At 52.5% G+C, this 18,095-nt stretch overlaps 1 protein-coding gene across 1 annotated transcript in view; it reads left to right on the plus strand.

The window, feature by feature from the left end:
• The first annotated feature begins 5,717 nt into the window (after nt 1-5,717).
• The window catches only part of HSPA12A (heat shock protein family A (Hsp70) member 12A), a 392,947-nt gene continuing 380,569 nt past the window's right edge, over nt 5,718-18,095 (plus strand). Inside the window, exon 1 of the mRNA XM_069611919.1 lies at nt 5,718-6,061. Within this exon, the coding sequence (XP_069468020.1) occupies nt 6,022-6,061 (40 nt within the window). The 5' untranslated portion in view covers nt 5,718-6,021. The remainder of the gene's footprint in view (nt 6,062-18,095) is intronic.

The following is an 18,095-nucleotide window of genomic DNA, read 5'->3' on the forward strand; positions in this document are numbered from 1 at the left end:
CGTGCATCTACCTGTAGGGCAAGATCCACTAGTTCTTGATACTGAGTGGGTACAGTAGGGATCACGGCTAAGGCATCTTTCATTGGATTATTCAACCCTCTATAGAATATGACCGCCCGCTTGCTTTCTGGCCATGTTTCGGCGACCAATTGGTTGAAGCGGGTAATGTAGTCTATCAAGGTCCCTCTCCCCTGGGTTAGTTCTAACAACTCCAAATCCCTAGATTGTGCTTTGTGTCGAGTGTCGAAGACTCGGGACATCTCGGTAACTAACAAATCAAAATCATAGAGAACCAGACTATTGTTCTCCAGTAAAGGATTAGCCCAAGCGGCAGCCGTTCCGGCCAGGTGGGAAAGGGTAAAGGCTGCTTTAGCAGTGGAATTAGGGAAGGCCAGAGGTCTACACAGGAAGTGTAACTTGCACTGATTGATGAAGGTCCTGAACTTCTTGGGGTCGCCTTGATAATGTTCAGGAGCGGCCAAGGGAGAAGGGGCTGGAAGGACCACTAGGGTTGGGGCTGGGGTATTTGCCAATGGAGGAGGTGTAGCTGGAGTGGGAGCATCCCCAAATTCAGAGTCTGCAGGGAGGGAATGCTGGACACTCTGTATGGAATCTAGCCTTTGGTGAATCACCGTGTTTGCGGCGGCCATATCTGCCCTTAATACTGTAATTGCCTGAACTAAAGCAGCTATGGGTTCTTCCGTGGACCCCTGCTTTATCGAACACGACTATATGGCTTCTCAGTCTGTTCTGACTTGAGTGTCGTGTAGACCGTTGAGACCTCCGTCCCCAAGTGACGCACAGGGGAACCAAAAGAAACCCGCTGTGCGACCTTTGGAGCCACAGGTGGGAGATGTTACTTCCCGGATCCACGGAACCTCTGGAACACCGATGCTGCTGCAGAAAGAACGAGGTTAAGTACCAGGCAAATACAATATAACACAGTAATCAAAGGATCTGAGTAATCTTACCTATCCGGTGATTGGAAAGCCCGGGAAACCTAGTGAAGGAGGTTCGAGACTCAGATGAGAGGCGTCCCCAGAACAATAGGGAACGGAGTCAGGTGTGGATACAGGAGAGTCCACCTGTAGAGCTGAAGACGTCGTTTGAGTTCCCAAAGGGCAATGGCGTAGAAGTCCAACAAAGTACCAAGGGATGATCCGAAGACAGGTGAGGGACGTGTCGAGGTTCAGTAATGGTTAAAAAGTTCCAAGCAAAGGTACAAAAGGGTAATCCGAAGAAGTCCAGGTGAAATATCCAAGATCAAGGTAAACCAACAGAGTATATCAAACGTAGCGCCAAACAGAGTCGAAGACAGCTGAGAAGCGATGAGTGCTCCGTGCATTAAGCTTTATATACTGTGCGCTTCTGAGTCATGTGACGTCCACCATGATCACGTGGGAAACGCCGCTCTGAATCACGTGAGCAAATGAATGATCTATGCGGAGGTGTTCCGCCGCCCCTTCTGCTGTATGTTCTCCATGGCAACTGCCAATGCAGGAAGGGCTGCAACCGGGCACGTACATTGTACCTGGTACAGATCTTTCGGTCCTTTGGGGCAACCACATCACGTCGTGAGTTTCGAACCCTGGAGGGAGTAGTGTGGGAACCCGAGGTAGGTGTTGTGGAGATGTTAGCAGTGTTCTGGTGTGCAGAGGAAAGTCTAACAATAATACATTGCACAGTAAAGTAATTCAAGAAACATGTTTAAAATGTCACAAAATAAGAGGTAAGCATAATACTGGAATAGAAGTCCCATGATAAAAAATAAAGGATTATGGATATGGATGCACACACAAAATTATTTTTTTCTTGGAAATGAAAACATCACTTTCCGAAACGTGCAGTCAATAGTTATAACATGAAGTGCAAGTGCAATATTATGTAAACATATTAACATAGCAGTAGTATAAAGTCGAAGAGAACAATATATAGAATAACAATATAGATATGAAGCCAGTGGTGGCTTGTTAAAGCACTATCAGAAATATGCGACCATGGAATTAAAACATGTTTCTATAAATGGGCCATAAAGTGCAATAGCAAAAGATCTGATGAGTGGGGCAGCCCACAGTTACAGCATAAAGTGCAAGTGCATTTCCATGGAAACATACCGACTTAGCAGCAATAGACAAGAGACCAAACTTTATTGGTACTCATAAAGTGCAAGTGCAAGTATTTTACGATAAAATTCCATATTGAAATACATATGGCTGCAAGCTAGGGTTGGAATAAAAACACTACATGCCATAAATTCTTTAAAAAGTAGTTGGTTTTTTGTTGATCAAGTGCCCACACAGTCAAAAGCAAATATATGAAAACAAGAAATCTACACAGTGCTCAGCCTTATAGAATAACAAGTAAGGAGAGAAGGCAAAAATTGGAAGGAAAGAGAGCAATATCCATAGAAAAGATAGATTTAGAATAAACCTATATCAAAATCATAATAGTTACGGTCCCTTAATGTATCAGAATGGCAAGACAGCCGTAAAGCCAAAAAGAAAAAGAGTCTGGTGCAATAACACAGATAATAACATTTAAATAAACAAGGCGTTTCCAGGCCAGAGCAGTATGTCTTATTAGTACCTAAGAGAATCAATATTATATTATGTGTGTGTGTGGGTAAGGAGTTAAAAACATGGGGAATTAGACTTTGAGCCCCCAAATAAACAAAAAAAATATTTCGGTAAAAAATGCCTTGAATAAAAAAACTTCGGTAAAATCATATAGAACCGGAATGCGTACGTTGTTGCTCATTTTTGTGAATTGCCACTTCTTTTAAAATGAGATCCTGGGTATGAGGTGGCAGAGATAGCTCACAGAGTTATGCACTCACTTCTCTGTGAAACAACTACAATTGTGATCCCAAGCGCCAGGTGAAAAGTGATCTCTTTTTGCTGATACAGAATGGGTGGTTTCAGAGTGCCACAATGATCCGAGGAAGTGCTGGTGCTCAAAATTAGACAACAACAGTTTTAGTTTTGTCAGTATTTGTCTTTTTTTGATGGGGTAATGATCTCTCAACCCCCCTAAAGCTACCACCAGCTGTGGAACTGTCTTCACAGTGCCAGGAGAAAAGAGGAAACCATGCAAAAAAAAGACTGAGCTGTTTAAAGTGCTGAGCTGTTAAATAGCGAAGTGCTTGACAGCACTTAAACACTGTGGGCCTGATTCATTAAAAAAGTGCAAAGTTCACGCAAAGTACTTTGTGCATTAAAAACATTGTTGTGCCTACCTAACTGCATATTCCCAAGGCGTATTCTAAGCGCAATGTAACCTTAGGTGCAAAGAAAATAAAGTAGCAACCAGAACGCCCGCGACACGCCCCCATGCAAACCAAAACCAGCGACATATAGCAACCTTTGAGCCTACCTTATCCCCACCATCAAGCACCCTGGCAGTACTGCGGGCCTTCCCCCCACAACCAAGGCAGCACTCCGGCGACACTACGTACCAACCCCTAAAACCCAAAACTGTACCCCGATAATCTGCGTACCTCTCAGACTTGGCAGCAGTTAGAGATTCACCCTTGAAGTCTCCCACCTCCTCCGCCTCCTCACCTGTGGACGCCTCATCGGATGAGCTCTCGGAAGAAATATCTCTTCTTTCTCGCCAGGAGTTGTTAGACTTTTCTTTGCAGGTTTTAGGATAAGCTCTTCTGGAAGCCACACTGCCTAAAAGCAATAAGCCGGTAATAGGGGCTTCCAGTGAGTCCACCCCACTTCAGGGAAAAACGTTGCTGAAAAACCCTGATGTAGACCTTCTGTTGATGGTATCTTGAATCCCAGGTAAATATGATCGTCTCTCTGTGTTGGTTACTTTTCTGATTGTAAAGACTACAATTCCCAAGATGCACCGGAACAGGATGCGTGGCTGACAAGGAACTTGGATTCAACAGAGAGGGATCTGAGTCGTCCTAACCAACAGGAAGGGAATCCAGAAGGTAAGTGGAGTAGCAGGATGAGGAAGAAAGTATCGAAATAAAGTAGGTGGCACCGAACCATGGTAACCGTAACTGCTACTGAGCCCAGGGAAGCGTTAAAAAATAACGCAGAAGAGGTGACTCAGGAGCAGAACAAAAAGGAGGAAGACCAAGAGGGAGGAACAGAGTAAGAACGGAGGAATGAGTGAAAGCGTATAGTATACGGAACACTCGAGCAGCGGGTAAACCCGAAGGGAAGTGCAGGGTTGCAACGCGCCGAGTGAAGATTCCGACGCGTATTTAAACACGTCATCAAAACAAAGACTGAACACTAGTATGCTGCACTAGCTTCACTGAAGCGGAGATGGCTCATCCCTTCCTCCATTGCTCCCATAGCTTCCAGTGGGGACGATTCATGACAGTACAATTTCTTGTAACTCAAGGAGGCACCTGGTTAACCTGTGATCAGCTCTAACTCCAAGCGTCACATCAAGGACGTGCCGTCACCCCTAAATTGTTATGTTGAAGTTACCTTTGCGCGTTGGACCCTATGCGCATTGTGCTTTGCGCCTTCTATCATGTGGTGGCGAGTTCTCGAGGTTTGCGTGTGGCTTTTTCCGACGTGAAGCTGCGCAGTGAAATCCATGAATACGGTTGGGCCTGCACTTGACTGGGGGTCAGATTTGTTTGCGCGGCCCATCCCTCAACCCGCCCACATTATTCCTTGCTCATCCTCATTTTGCCGGGAGAATGGGAAATATGCATGCTCCGCCCCCTATTTATTTCTTTGCATAGGCCCGTCCCGCACTTTGCTTGGTGTGTCGCGCAAAGCGTTCGACTGCATGCAAAGACGTGATGGACCAGTGCAGGATCCCGGAAATACAGGCAAAGTCCAATCCATCAACCGGGAAAAGTAGTTTTGTGCGCTGGAAGGTGCGCAAGCCACTTTTCAGCGAGCAAACAATTCAATGAATCAGGCCCAGTATCTGTCTCCTGCAACATAGTAACTTGGGGTGTAACCCTGTTGCTGTGAGTATCTGTGTTACTGAGGAAGGCTTCGTCCCATGTGCCTTGAAGCACCACGTCTGCCTTGGGCGCTTTACAAATTAGCTAAATCATTTAAAATGAAAAGGGACCTAAGTGGCATTTACAAAACAATGAATTGTATTAACAATACCATTTAATAGCACGAGTCGACAAAGGCGACCAGTACTACCACTGGCGTGTTATACTTACAAATTAAAAATGATAAACAGATTTCTAATTATTTATGGACAGAGATCGGTTGTATAGGGTCCATATAGTTTGGTTGCATTCAGTATACAGGGTGTGGTGTGTTGTGTTGTGGCATGCAGCTGGCTGCTTTTTTCGCTTGGTTACAATTCTCGCCCAATGGCATGGCATGTCGTGCTCAAGGTGTTGGTGCGAGTTGTTAAATGCGCGCGTGTCTTTGGCCAGGACACATGACACGCATTGCAAGCCCCCCGCATGAAACACGTTGCCAGCCGCGGGACAACACATGCAAAGCATGTCGTGTGTAGCTGGGATGCTGAATTGCCTGTGTGGGAGGGCACGGGGGGGCTTGCTGGATGCAGGAGTGTACGGAGGGAGGAGGGATATGGGGTGCAAAGAGGTGCGACGGTGAGAAGGCTAAGGATGGGGCGAAACCTGAAGAGGAGAGAGAGTCTCGGGATGGGTGGGCTGCTGGAGACATGAAGGGGGCGAGGAAGGAGAAACGGAGGAGGAAGATGGGAGGGGCGGGTATGCAGGAGGCTGTGTCGGGAGGGGTTGATGGATGGGCGTGTAAATGCTGGCAGCCAGGAGCAGGAAGGAGGGAGGGAGGGGCGCTGCGGATGCTCTGACACTGCAGCCGCTCCCACCTCGCGGGACACCGGGGGGAGTCCAGCCGGCAGCACAGACAGTCTGCAGCAGGAGGAAGAGGAGGGGGGCTCCCAGCTCAGGGGTCTGAGCGGAGGGGGCAGCGCGTCACAGGCAGCTGCAGTAGCAGCACAGGACCCCGGCGGTGCTGGCATGCCTGCTCCTGCAGCCTGAGCTCCGGAGCCACACAGGGGGCGCAGGGGACCACCCACCCACGAGCCATGTCTGCCAAGCAGGGGCTGCCCGACGGCCACGTGGAAGGTAAGGGCCAAGTGAAGGAGTGGGGTCCTGCCGTGACTGGGGGGGGGCTGTGGCAGCCTGCCCTTAGTGAGATGGGTGCTGGCTGGCTGCCTGCCGTGATGGGGAATGAGTGGGGTGGGGGGTGCGCAGCATCCTGTCATGACTTGGGGAGAATTATTAGCGGGGGGCAGCCTGGGTCCCGCGGCACGCACTGCGGGGATATATGAGAGCTGCGTCGCAGCTTCGTGCCCTGTGGGGTGGGGGCTAAACTGCTAGTGCAGCAAACAGCAAAAAAGAGACACGTGGGAGTGCTGGCGGGGCAGGCCGGGGTGCAGTTCTCTGCCCTCAGAGGAGATGAAGGGGCGAGGTGGCACTGCAGGGGGTTCGGGGGCTACTGTAGTAACCTGTCTTTGGAGGATGGGGGAGGTCCTGGGAAGGATGCGGTGTGAGGATGGACACCGGCCGCATGCCCTTGAAGCAGTAACTTGTCTGTGGGGTGAGGGGGGGGGCACAGAGGTAGTACGCAGCAGCTGCGTGTCTCGTGGAAAGGGGTGTGTGCGTGCGTGACAGGGTGGAGGGAGGGGCGCCGCGAAGCTCTGCTTCGAGCGGCAGGGGTCTGTGGGCTGGTGCAGCGAGCTGGGGGGAGGGGGCTGGAGTTAGTGGGTGCTACGGGGGTCACTCGCGAGTGGAGGGGCGTGCGGGACTGCTGCGTGAGGCTGACCTGGGATCAGTGGGGGGCTGCGCGAGTCTGTCGGGGGGGGGGGGCATTGCGAGTTTATGGGGCGCATGAAGGGCATGGGCGAGGCGTGGTCTGTGCCAGAAGAGAGAGGATGCTGCAGAGTCGGGGACGCCAGGGATGCTCTCACCTCCGCCTGCCCATGCTTCTGCCCCCACTCCCTCCCCCCCGGCACCAGGGTGCCCAGCGCGGCTTGCCAAACCCAGCCTTGGCAAAGTAGTCTCTGCTCGTTCCCTGCCACCGAGGAGCCGCAGCCGGGGTCCTTCATTAGACAAAATGACCCCATTCAAACTTTCTATTGTTCTAAGATGTGCTGAACTAGGTGGAGCAGGATGCCAGTCAACCCCCCGTGGGGCTACGGGTCACCCCTGCGGGGTTAGGGATCTCCAGCGCCAGCCCTGTAGGAGTAGGCGTCTCCTGCTCTTCCCTGCAGGAGTAGGCGTCTCCTACTCTGCTCCGCCCTGCAGGAGTAGCTTTCTTCTGCTCTGCTCCACGCTGCAGGAGTAGGTGCCGGAGTAAGTGTCTCCTGCTCTGCTCCACCCCACCGGAGTCTACCCTGCAGGAGTAGGAGCCTCCTGCTCTGCTCCACCCTGCTGCAGGAGTAGGGGCCTCCTGCTCTGCTGCAGGAGTAGGGGCCTCCTGCTCTGCTGCAGGAGTAGGAGCCTCCTGCTCTGCTGCAGGAGTAGGCGTCTCCTGCTCTTCCCTGCAGGAGTAGGCGTCTCCTACTCTGCTCCGCCCTGCAGGAGTAGCTTTCTTCTGCTCTGCTCCACGCTGCAGGAGTAGGTGCCGGAGTAAGTGTCTCCTGCTCTGCTGCAGGAGTAGGAGCCTCCTGCTCTGCTCCACCCTGCTGCAGGAGTAGGAGCCTCCTGCTCTACACTGCAGAACAATATTCCTCTACCTGGACAAACTAGACGTTTACTGCTTCATCCTGCAGTCCCAGAGTACCCCCCGCCCCCCAATCCCGCCCTCAACCGCATGGCCGGCCGAGGCATAGCCTGATAGCCAGGATTGTCTAACAAATGGGGCCTGAAGCCAATGTAGTTGGGCCCGCGGCAGTGGCATTACCATCTGTTAATGCCCACAGAGCGCTGCTGAGTGGGTATTTGCAGATTTCGGATGGGCCATGCTCGCTTGGGCCCTACCCTCTCTACCTAGATCCTCGTCCTCCCCTCTGAACTCTAGAGCCAGGTACCCACACCCCACAGGGACTGAGAGGGGGGTGCTGCTACACTTTCAGTACCCGGTGCCAGTGGCATGACCCATATGGGGTGGGGGCTCTTCTCCCAGGAAAAATCTGGGGCGGGCGGAGCCCCGAATCCAGCCCATGCTCCACCGGTGATGACGCGCTGAGGAGTGGCTGGAGTACTCCTTATCCTTGTTTTGTGTGCTCTGGCTGCACTGGCTATTTTCGGCTCGATCAGACAAAATATCAGCTGCGTGATGCAGAGCCATTAACATGTCGGTGTGACATCCCCACCTGCTGTCACCCACTGCCGTCTCCAGTGGAGCCGGGTCATTTCTAAAGGCCTGTTTTTCTGCCATTTAAATTAAATATTCCAACTTGACTAAATAACAGAGCGAGACCATCTTCTGAAACTGACACCAGCTATGTTTTGATATGATGGGTCCATTATACTCTCTTATACCCAGAGGTTTTTAAGCGCGGACCCAGGATCAGACCTCTGCTGCTCTGTGTCGTCTTACTTCCAAGGCGAGCGCGTTACCCCTGAGCTATCCACCCGAGTTCACGTAACGTATTGCACATTTCGTGTTTTGGTGGGCAGGTAACTTTTATTCTCATCCATATGAATATTACACGCTGATGTTTTAAAATGCTGTCGAAGAGCAGGTGGTTTTCTCGCACATGAGCCCGTGTCAGACGCTCTGCTAGTCCTGGCTCTTAGGCTCCCAGTGCATTGGATTCTGGTATGTGTAGTCTTTTGTTTTTTACTTGCAAAACAAAGCTACACATACTGTCCAAGCATAGTGAACAACAAATTACCCAGGATCTCTAACGATGTACCAGGAACATAGAGTCCCGCGTTGACATTTTGTAAACTGGGCAACCAGAAAACCTGGGCTCCCAGCTATGCTCCCTCCATTTGGCTAATGCTTGTGATCCTGGGCAAATCATTCTGCCAACATTGAGATCACCTAGAAGTGCTCCTCTGAAGTGGGAACTGCACAAATAACCTCACTGCTACACGGCAGACAGAGCGCCGCCGCAGGTGCATCAACCAACTCAGGAAGAATTCAAATGATCTGTTCCGTGGGTTTTACCTTCTTGAGGATGGGCGATCTGTGAGGAATGTAATTCTGGGGAGCAACAATTCGTAAAATCAAGTTATTCTTTGTAATTTAAATAGGTTTTGTGTAGCGCAACGTCTTTCATTTGGGCGGCCTCTTTGCGCTGCTAAAGTTCTGGATGCACGGGTTTCCATGAATCATGATCGCAATCTTCGCTCTGAGTAGGCTTCCATGCCATAATTCTTCAGGGACGACATTAAAAAAAATAAAATAAAAAAAAAAAACAAATATAGCTCCTGGGTCCTCGGCTGTGGCCAGCAGCATGTGGCTCTTTGTTTCTGGAGTGGCTGGTTTTCTGGTAGGTATAGCTGGTAAGATAGCTCACTGGGTTGAGCACTCGCTACTGCAATGTGTGTGTGTGTGATCTGCAGGTTCGACTCAGCCTTTCATCCTGCTGAGGTTGATAAATGAGTACCATCACAGGTTGGGTGATATTGCATGTATATTTGTTCTGTATGGAGCGCTTAAGCGTAAGTGCTATATAATAACACATCATTATCATTTGGCCTTGGACATCTGCTTGCATTCACAGTAATTTGGTAATATGGGCCTATACACACTGATCTTAATGATACATATGGTGATCCATGCTTGTATGAAATGTACATCACATTAGGGTGATATCGTAACCATATGTTTCAAAGCGTACTTAGACACCATGCTATGTATTGCATTGGCACCTCTGTCTGTTGCCCTCAGTCTCCAGGACCCAGTGCCCCCCCCCTGGCAGAGCACGAGTCTGCACTCGGCAGTACCCCCCCCCCCCGCCCCTCATAGAAACATAGGGGGTGATAAATCCATTATTTTGGCAGTGGCAGATGATGGAATTTAGACACTCCGATATAAATCTATTTGCCGAAGATCACACTAGTTGGTCAGGTAGAGATGCTGGGATTATAAATCTGGCCTTTCGGTGTCTGAACGATTCCTTAAACTCTGCGTTTGACATTAGCTATGTGGGTGCTTCCCCATGCTGGGAGGGGTGGGGGGGGGCTGAATGCATTTCCCCTTCCACCTCTCGCAGGCCTGCTAACTTCCAGAGGTCTCCCCCCTCCCCCCCTCAGGGTTCTCCTATGGGGCCTGTCTGGAGGAACTGATAGGATCCATGTGGGTCAACACTTTAGGAATGTGCCCCCCCCCCTTCCCCCTTCCATGCTCCATGACCCGGGCCTTCTCACATTACCTGTCAGCTTCTCTCCTTTTAAAAGCATCGCGTCCTCCTACAATCCCGCCCCACTCACTTTACAAGACCCCCCACTCCCCTGTCACCCCATCCTCTTGCTATGTTATGATATACAATACAATACCATGCCACAGCGGGTTCTATTGTGACGACTGAACAGAAACGTGTTGCTATATTTATTCCAGTCAGCCCCGCCCCCCACCCACCCGCAAGTAACACTTACCCAAGCCCCTTTACATGGGCACTGTTGCCCCCTCCATCATCACCCCTACACACCAGTCACGCAGGCTCGGACTGGCCTATAGGGCAATGCCCGAACCCAAAATGCAAAATGTTGGTGTGTGCCAGCCTCTTTGGGTCAGAGGGAGGCGATTTTTTTGTCCCATGCAGCAAGTCTTTTTCACCAGTGTTACTGAATAAATATTATTTTAAATGCACAATTTCCATCACATTTTATCAAAACCCCCCCCTTGGGTACTGCTCAAACAGTGTCTCAAAAGGAATGAATTGCCATTTGCAACTGTGGGACACTTTTTGATTGGTTCCCAAGACAATTGTATGCCCCAGTCCCACCCTGCAGCCGCGCACCCCTCTGTGCCCCCTTACTACCAACTCTATATCCCATCACAAAACTTTATTTCACCTATAAAATGTTCCCCACACAGTCGTTCTCATTACCCACATACAGCATGGATATATCCCGTCCTCTTACACAGCAGTACCCTCTCCTCTCTGCCAGTCTCCCACACACACTCAGTGCTAGCCTTCCACTCACGCAGCTCTCCTCTAGTACTGTGACTCGTCGCACTGCTAGCCTTCCACTCACGCAGCTCTCCTCTAGTACTGTGACTCGTCGCACTGCTAGCCTTCCACTCACGCAGCTCTCCTCTAGTACTGCGACTCCTCGCACCGCTAGCCTTCCACTCACGCAGCTCCCCTCTGGTACTGCGACTCCTCGCACCGCTAGCCTTCCACTCGCGCAGCTCCCCTCTAGCACTGCGACTCCTCGCAGTGCTAGCCTTCCACTCGCGCAGCTCCCCTCTAGCACTGCGACTCCTCGCAGTGCTAGCCTTCCACTCGCGCAGCTCCCCTCTAGCACTGCGACTCCTCGCAGTGCTAGCCTTCCACTCGCGCAGCTCCCCTCTAGCACTGCGACTCCTCGCAGTGCTAGCCTTCCACTCGCGCAGCTCCCCTCTAGCACTGTGACTCCTCACACTGCTAGCCTTCCACTCACGCAGCTCCCCTCTAGCACTGTGACTCCTCACACCGCTAGCCTTCCACTCACGCAGCTCTCCTCTAGTACTGTGACTCCTCGCACCGCTAGCCTTCCACTCAGCTAGCCTTCCACTCACGCAGCTCCCCTCTAGTACTGTGACTCGTCGCACTGCTAGCCTTCCACTCACGCAGCTCCCCTCTAGTACTGTGTCCTCGCACCGCTAGCCTTCCACTCGCGCAGCTCCCCTCTAGTACTGCGACTCCTCGCACCGCTAGCCTTCCACTCATGCAGCTCTCCTCTAGTACTGTGACTCCTCGCACCGCTAGCCGGCTTCCACTCACGCAGCTCTCCTCTAGTACTGCGACTCCTCGCACCGCTAGCCTTGCACTCACGCAGCTCTCCTCTAGTACTGTGACTCCTCGCACTGCTAGCCTTCCACTCACGCAGCTCTCCTCTAGTACTGTGACTCCTCACACCGCTAGCCTTCCACTCACGCAGCTCCCCTCTAGCACTGTGACTCCTCACACCGCTAGCCTTCCACTCACGCAGCTCCCCTCTAGTACTGTGACTCCTCGCACTGCTAGCCTTCCACTCACGCAGCTCTCCTCTAGTACTGCGACTCCTCGCACCGCTAGCCTTCCACTCACGCAGCTCCCCTCTAGCACTGCGACTCCTCGCACCGCTAGCCTTCCACTCACGCAGCTCTCCTCTAGCACTGCGACTCCTCGCACCGCTAGCCTTCCACTCACGCAGCTCTCCTCTAGCACTGCGACTCCTCGCACCGCTAGCCTTCCACTCACGCAGCTCTCCTCTAGTACTGTGACTCCTCGCACCGCTAGCCTTCCACTCACGCAGCTCTCCTCTAGTACTGTGACTCCTCGCACCGCTAGCCTTCCACTCACGCAGCTCTCCTCTAGTACTGTGACTCCTCGCACCGCTAGCCTTCCACTCACGCAGCTCTCCTCTAGTACTGTGACTCCTCGCACCACTAGCCTTCCACTCACGCAGCTCTCCTCTAGTACTGTGACTCCTCGCACCGCTAGCCGGCTTCCACTCACGCAGCTCTCCTCTAGTACTGCGACTCCTCGCACCGCTAGCCTTGCACTCACGCAGCTCTCCTCTAGTACTGTGACTCCTCGCACTGCTAGCCTTCCACTCACGCAGCTCTCCTCTAGTACTGTGACTCCTCACACCGCTAGCCTTCCACTCACGCAACTCTCCTCTAGTACTGTGACTCCTCGCACCGCTAGCCTTCCACTCACGCAGCTCTCCTCTAGTACTGCGACTCCTCGCACCGCTAGCCTTCCACTCACGCAGCTCCCCTCTAGCACTGCGACTCCTCGCACCGCTAGCCTTCCACTCACGCAGCTCTCCTCTAGCACTGCGACTCCTCGCACCGCTAGCCTTCCACTCACGCAGCTCTCCTCTAGCACTGCGACTCCTCGCACCGCTAGCCTTCCACTCACGCAGCTCTCCTCTAGTACTGTGACTCCTCGCACCGCTAGCCTTCCACTCACGCAGCTCTCCTCTAGTACTGTGACTCCTCGCACCGCTAGCCTTCCACTCACGCAGCTCTCCTCTAGTACTGTGACTCCTCGCACCACTAGCCTTCCACTCACGCAGCTCTCCTCTAGTACTGTGACTCCTCGCACCGCTAGCCGGCTTCCACTCACGCAGCTCTCCTCTAGTACTGCGACTCCTCGCACCGCTAGCCTTGCACTCACGCAGCTCTCCTCTAGTACTGTGACTCCTCGCACTGCTAGCCTTCCACTCACGCAGCTCTCCTCTAGTACTGTGACTCCTCACACCGCTAGCCTTCCACTCACACAACTCTCCTCTAGTACTGTGACTCCTCGCACCGCTAGCCTTCCACTCGCGCAGCTCCCCTCTAGCACTGTGACTCCTCGCACCGTCAGCCTTCCACTCGCGTAGCTCTCCTCTAGTACTGTGACTCCTCGCACCGCTAGCCTTCCACTCGCGCAGCTCCCCTCTAGCACTGTGACTCCTCGCACCGTCAGCCTTCCACTCGCGTAGCTCCCCTCTAGTACTGACTCCTCACACCGCTAGCCTTCCACTCGTGCAGCTCCCCTCTAGCACTGTGACTCCTCGCACTGTCAGCCTTCCACTCGTGTAGCTCTCCTCTAGCACTGTGACACCTCTCACAACTAGCCTTCCACTCGCGCAGCTCCCCTTTGGTACAGTCACTCCTCGCACCGCTAGCCTTCCACTCACGCAGCTCCCCTCTAGCACTGTGACTCCTCACACCGCTAGCCTTCCACTCACGCAGCTCTCCTCTAGTACTGTGACTCCTCACACCGCTAGCCTTCCACTCACGCAGCTCCCCTCTAGCACTGTGACTCCTCACACCGCTAGCCTTCCACTCACGCAGCTCCCCTCTAGTACTGTGACTCCTCGCACTGCTAGCCTTCCACTCACGCAGCTCTCCTCTAGTACTGCGACTCCTCGCACCGCTAGCCTTCCACTCACGCAGCTCCCCTCTAGCACTGCGACTCCTCGCACCGCTAGCCTTCCACTCACGCAGCTCTCCTCTAGCACTGCGACTCCTCGCACCGCTAGCCTTCCACTCACGCAGCTCTCCTCTAGTACTGTGACTCCTCGCACCGCTAGCCTTCCACTCACGCAGCTCTCCTCTAGTACTGTGACTCCTCGCACCGCTAGCCTTCCACTCACGCAGCTCTCCTCTAGTACTGTGACTCCTCGCACCGCTAGCCTTCCACTCACGCAGCTCTCCTCTAGTACTGTGACTCCTCGCACCACTAGCCTTCCACTCACGCAGCTCTCCTCTAGTACTGTGACTCCTCGCACCGCTAGCCGGCTTCCACTCACGCAGCTCTCCTCTAGTACTGCGACTCCTCGCACCGCTAGCCTTGCACTCACGCAGCTCTCCTCTAGTACTGTGACTCCTCGCACTGCTAGCCTTCCACTCACGCAGCTCTCCTCTAGTACTGTGACTCCTCACACCGCTAGCCTTCCACTCACACAACTCTCCTCTAGTACTGTGACTCCTCGCACCGCTAGCCTTCCACTCGCGCAGCTCCCCTCTAGCACTGTGACTCCTCGCACCGTCAGCCTTCCACTCGCGTAGCTCCCCTCTAGTACTGACTCCTCGCACCGCTAGCCTTCCACTCGTGCAGCTCCCCTCTAGCACTGTGACTCCTCGCACTGTCAGCCTTCCACTCGTGTAGCTCTCCTCTAGCACTGTGACACCTCTCACAACTAGCCTTCCACTCGCGCAGCTCCCCTTTGGTACAGTCACTCCTCGCACCGCTAGCCTTCCACTCACGCAGCTCCCCTCTAGCACTGTGACTCCTCACACCGCTAGCCTTCCACTCACGCAGCTCTCCTCTAGTACTGTGACTCCTCGCACTGCTAGCCTTCCACTTGCGCAGCTCCCCTCTAGTACTGTGACTCCTCGCACCACTAGCCTTCCACTCGCGCAGCTCCCCTCTAGTACTGACTCCTCGCACCGTCAGCCTTCCACTCGTGTAGCTCTCCTCTAGCACTGTGACTCCTCACACCGCTAGCCTTCCACTCACGCAGCTCTCCTCTAGCACTGTGACACCTCTCACCACTAGCCTTCCACTCGCGCAGCTCCCCTTTGGTACGGTCACTCCTCGCACCGCTAGCCTTCCACTCACGCAGCTCCCCTCTAGTACTGTGACTCCTCGCACTGCTAGCCTTCCACTTGCGCAGCTCCCCTCTAGTACTGTGACTCCTTGCACCGCTAGCCTTCCACTCGCGCAGCTCCCCTCTAGTACTGACTCCTCGCACCACTAGCCTTCCACTCGCGCAGCTCCCCTCTAGTACTGACTCCTCGCACCGCTAGCCTTCCACTCGCGCAGCTCCCCTCTAGTACTGACTCCTCGCACCGCTAGCCTTCCACTCGCGCAGCTCCCCTCTAGCACTGTGACTCCTCACACCGCTAGCCTTCCACTCACGCAGCTCTGCTCTAGTACTGTGACTCCTCGCACTGCTAGCCTTCCACTTGCGCAGCTCCCCTCTAGTACTGTGACTCCTCGCACCGCTAGCCTTCCACTCGCGTAGCTCCCCTCTAGTACTGACTCCTCGCACCGCTAGCCTTCCACTCGCGCAGCTCCCCTCTAGTACTGACTCCTCGCACCGCTAGCCTTCCACTAGCGCAGCTCCCCTCTAGTACTGTGACTCCTATAATGAAGAACACAGGAAACCCCTTATCCTTCTTCAGTTCTGCTTGCTGGACACGCCCAAACGCATTTTCTTTTGTGAAGATTATTTTGGCTCATAGTGATGTATACCACACTGGCCATAATTGCAGTCAAATCGATTTTACATCACGTGTAGTTACCCAATCTTCATGGTTATTTTAGAATTGGATGTATGCCTTATTTACAAGGACACTTCCTATCTGTAAGCAGGGGAGCCGACTTATGAATTTCCCGGGGGGTGCCCAAATATAGGAAGTGACATCACTGGCAGTTATATGACCACGTTTGCACAGAGTTTACAACTTGGTGCGAGGAGGTATGGGGTGGGGGGCGCAGAACAGTGGCAACATTGGCAGCATATACTAAAGGTGTTGTAAGTCAATATGTTTAAATATATGGTCTAAACCACCTCATTTGGTTCTTGCAGGAAGAAGTGTCTATTTGCAATCACTGTTCAAGTGGCAATTGTGATAACAGAGATTGTGCCCCTTGGGAGCCTGTCGAACTCTGCAAATACCATAGAAAGGGATAAGCCCCGCTTATACTGTCTATGCCACTAGATATTTTGGCTATGTCTTCCCCTAGGAGCCAACACTCAAAATCTCCTTTGATTTTCATGTAAGGGCTACTTAATTCACGTCATGCCCTCTGTTAGAGGAAGGGCCTTACGCTATGAAGGGCCTTACGCTATGAAGGGCCATACTCTGGGTAATGCATTCTTTCAGATTCTCATTGGCCTTCCTAATTTCAAGGGTAATATTTCATTTCATATTCTCAGGCCCCAATGTGTTTAACCTGAAGTGATAAGTAACTTCTCATGAAATTAGCTGGTTTTGTGCCCTTTTCTGAATGTGATGGCGCCTGGATGCCTTTTGGGCTTTGGCAGTATAGACATCTATTAACATAGCATAACATCAAACAAGTGAGTCTCAGCCCCACCGACTCATAATGTCAGCCTGCCCAGGCTTATGTTCATACTCTGGTTTCCAGTCACAGGCCTTCCCCTCAGAGGTAAATGAATCGTGTAAGACTGTTTTTCATGGCCCCACTGCCCTCAGGGATGAACCATTGCAGAATCTTTAGGATTGACTATTTGAATCTCAGTGCGCGTAATCATTTCACAGACTCAGGTACTCACCTTCTAAATGAACGTCCCCTCTCAGGGTCCCCCTTGGAACCGCTCTGCCTCACATGTCTGTTAATGATTGAATGGTCGCAGGCACAGCAGACCCTTTGCACCACATGCTGGTGGCCGTTATGCGTCTCCTCTGGGTTTAATGGATGGCCGGTGGGACACAGTGAAGGTCATTCCAGGTCATCATTTGTTCTGATACTAGAAACTGTCCTTGTGCCTCTCATCTCACAATCTCCACATCTGTGCACCCCTTCTTGCCAAGAGGGGTGCAGAGATGTAGAAGTTCACCCAACCCAAAAAGGATGGAAGCACAGATACAATGCAAGAGGGGGGCACAGATGTACAAATACATCCAACCCAAAACGATTTCTAGAAATTGAGGGACAGATGCAAAGCAAGAGCCTCTTGCTTTGCATCATCGTCTCCATTTCTAAAAATCTGTTTTGGGCTGGGTGTACCTCTACCTCTGTGCACACCTCTTGCATTGTATCTGTGCCTCCATCCGTTTTGGACTGGGTGTACCTCTACCTCTGTGCACACCTCTTGCACCTCTTGCATTGTATCTGTGCCTCCATCCGTTTTGGGCTGGGTGTACCTCTACCTCTGTGCACACCTCTTGCATTGTATCTGTGCCTCCATCCGTTTTGGGCTGGGTGTACCTCAACCTCTGTGCACACCTCTTGCATTGTATCTGTGCCTCCATCCGTTTTGGGCTGGGTGTACCTCTACCTCTGTGCACACCTCTTGCATTGTATCTGTTCCTCCATCTGTTTTGGGCTGGGTGTACCTCTACCTCTGTGCACACCTCTTGCATTGTACCTCTACCCCTCTTGCAAAGAGGGGTGCACAGAGGTAGAAGTATACCCAACCCAAAACGATTTTTAGAAACGGAGGCACTGGGGTAGAAGAATGGAAAGTGGGTGTTGGAGGGGGGGGGGGGTAATAACGGCCGCCGGGTGATAAGGAAAAAAAGAGGACAAAAAATGTAAAAGGGGGGTGGGGGAAACGTAGCTGCTGCTGCTTTCCGAAAGTGCTGCTCTCTGCTTCGGCTGGTGGCGTTGTATCCTGTGTGCTGCTGCTTCTTCCTTAAACACGGGCAAACCGGAAGCAAAACAGAAGCTTCCGGCAGCCCTCCCCTCTAGCACCATCCACCAATATGGGACCTACAGGGGAGGGCTTAGAAATGTTTGCAGCTTTTACCTGGGCCAGAGAGCGAGAGAGAGAGAGGCACAGTATGGATGGATCCATAATGCTCTCTTCTCTCCCGGCCCGA

The sequence above is a fragment of the Ambystoma mexicanum genome, chromosome 8 (genome assembly GCF_040938575.1).
Source record: "Ambystoma mexicanum isolate Mex_15411 chromosome 8, UKY_AmexF1_1, whole genome shotgun sequence".
Classification (NCBI taxonomy): Eukaryota; Metazoa; Chordata; class Amphibia; order Caudata; family Ambystomatidae; genus Ambystoma; species Ambystoma mexicanum.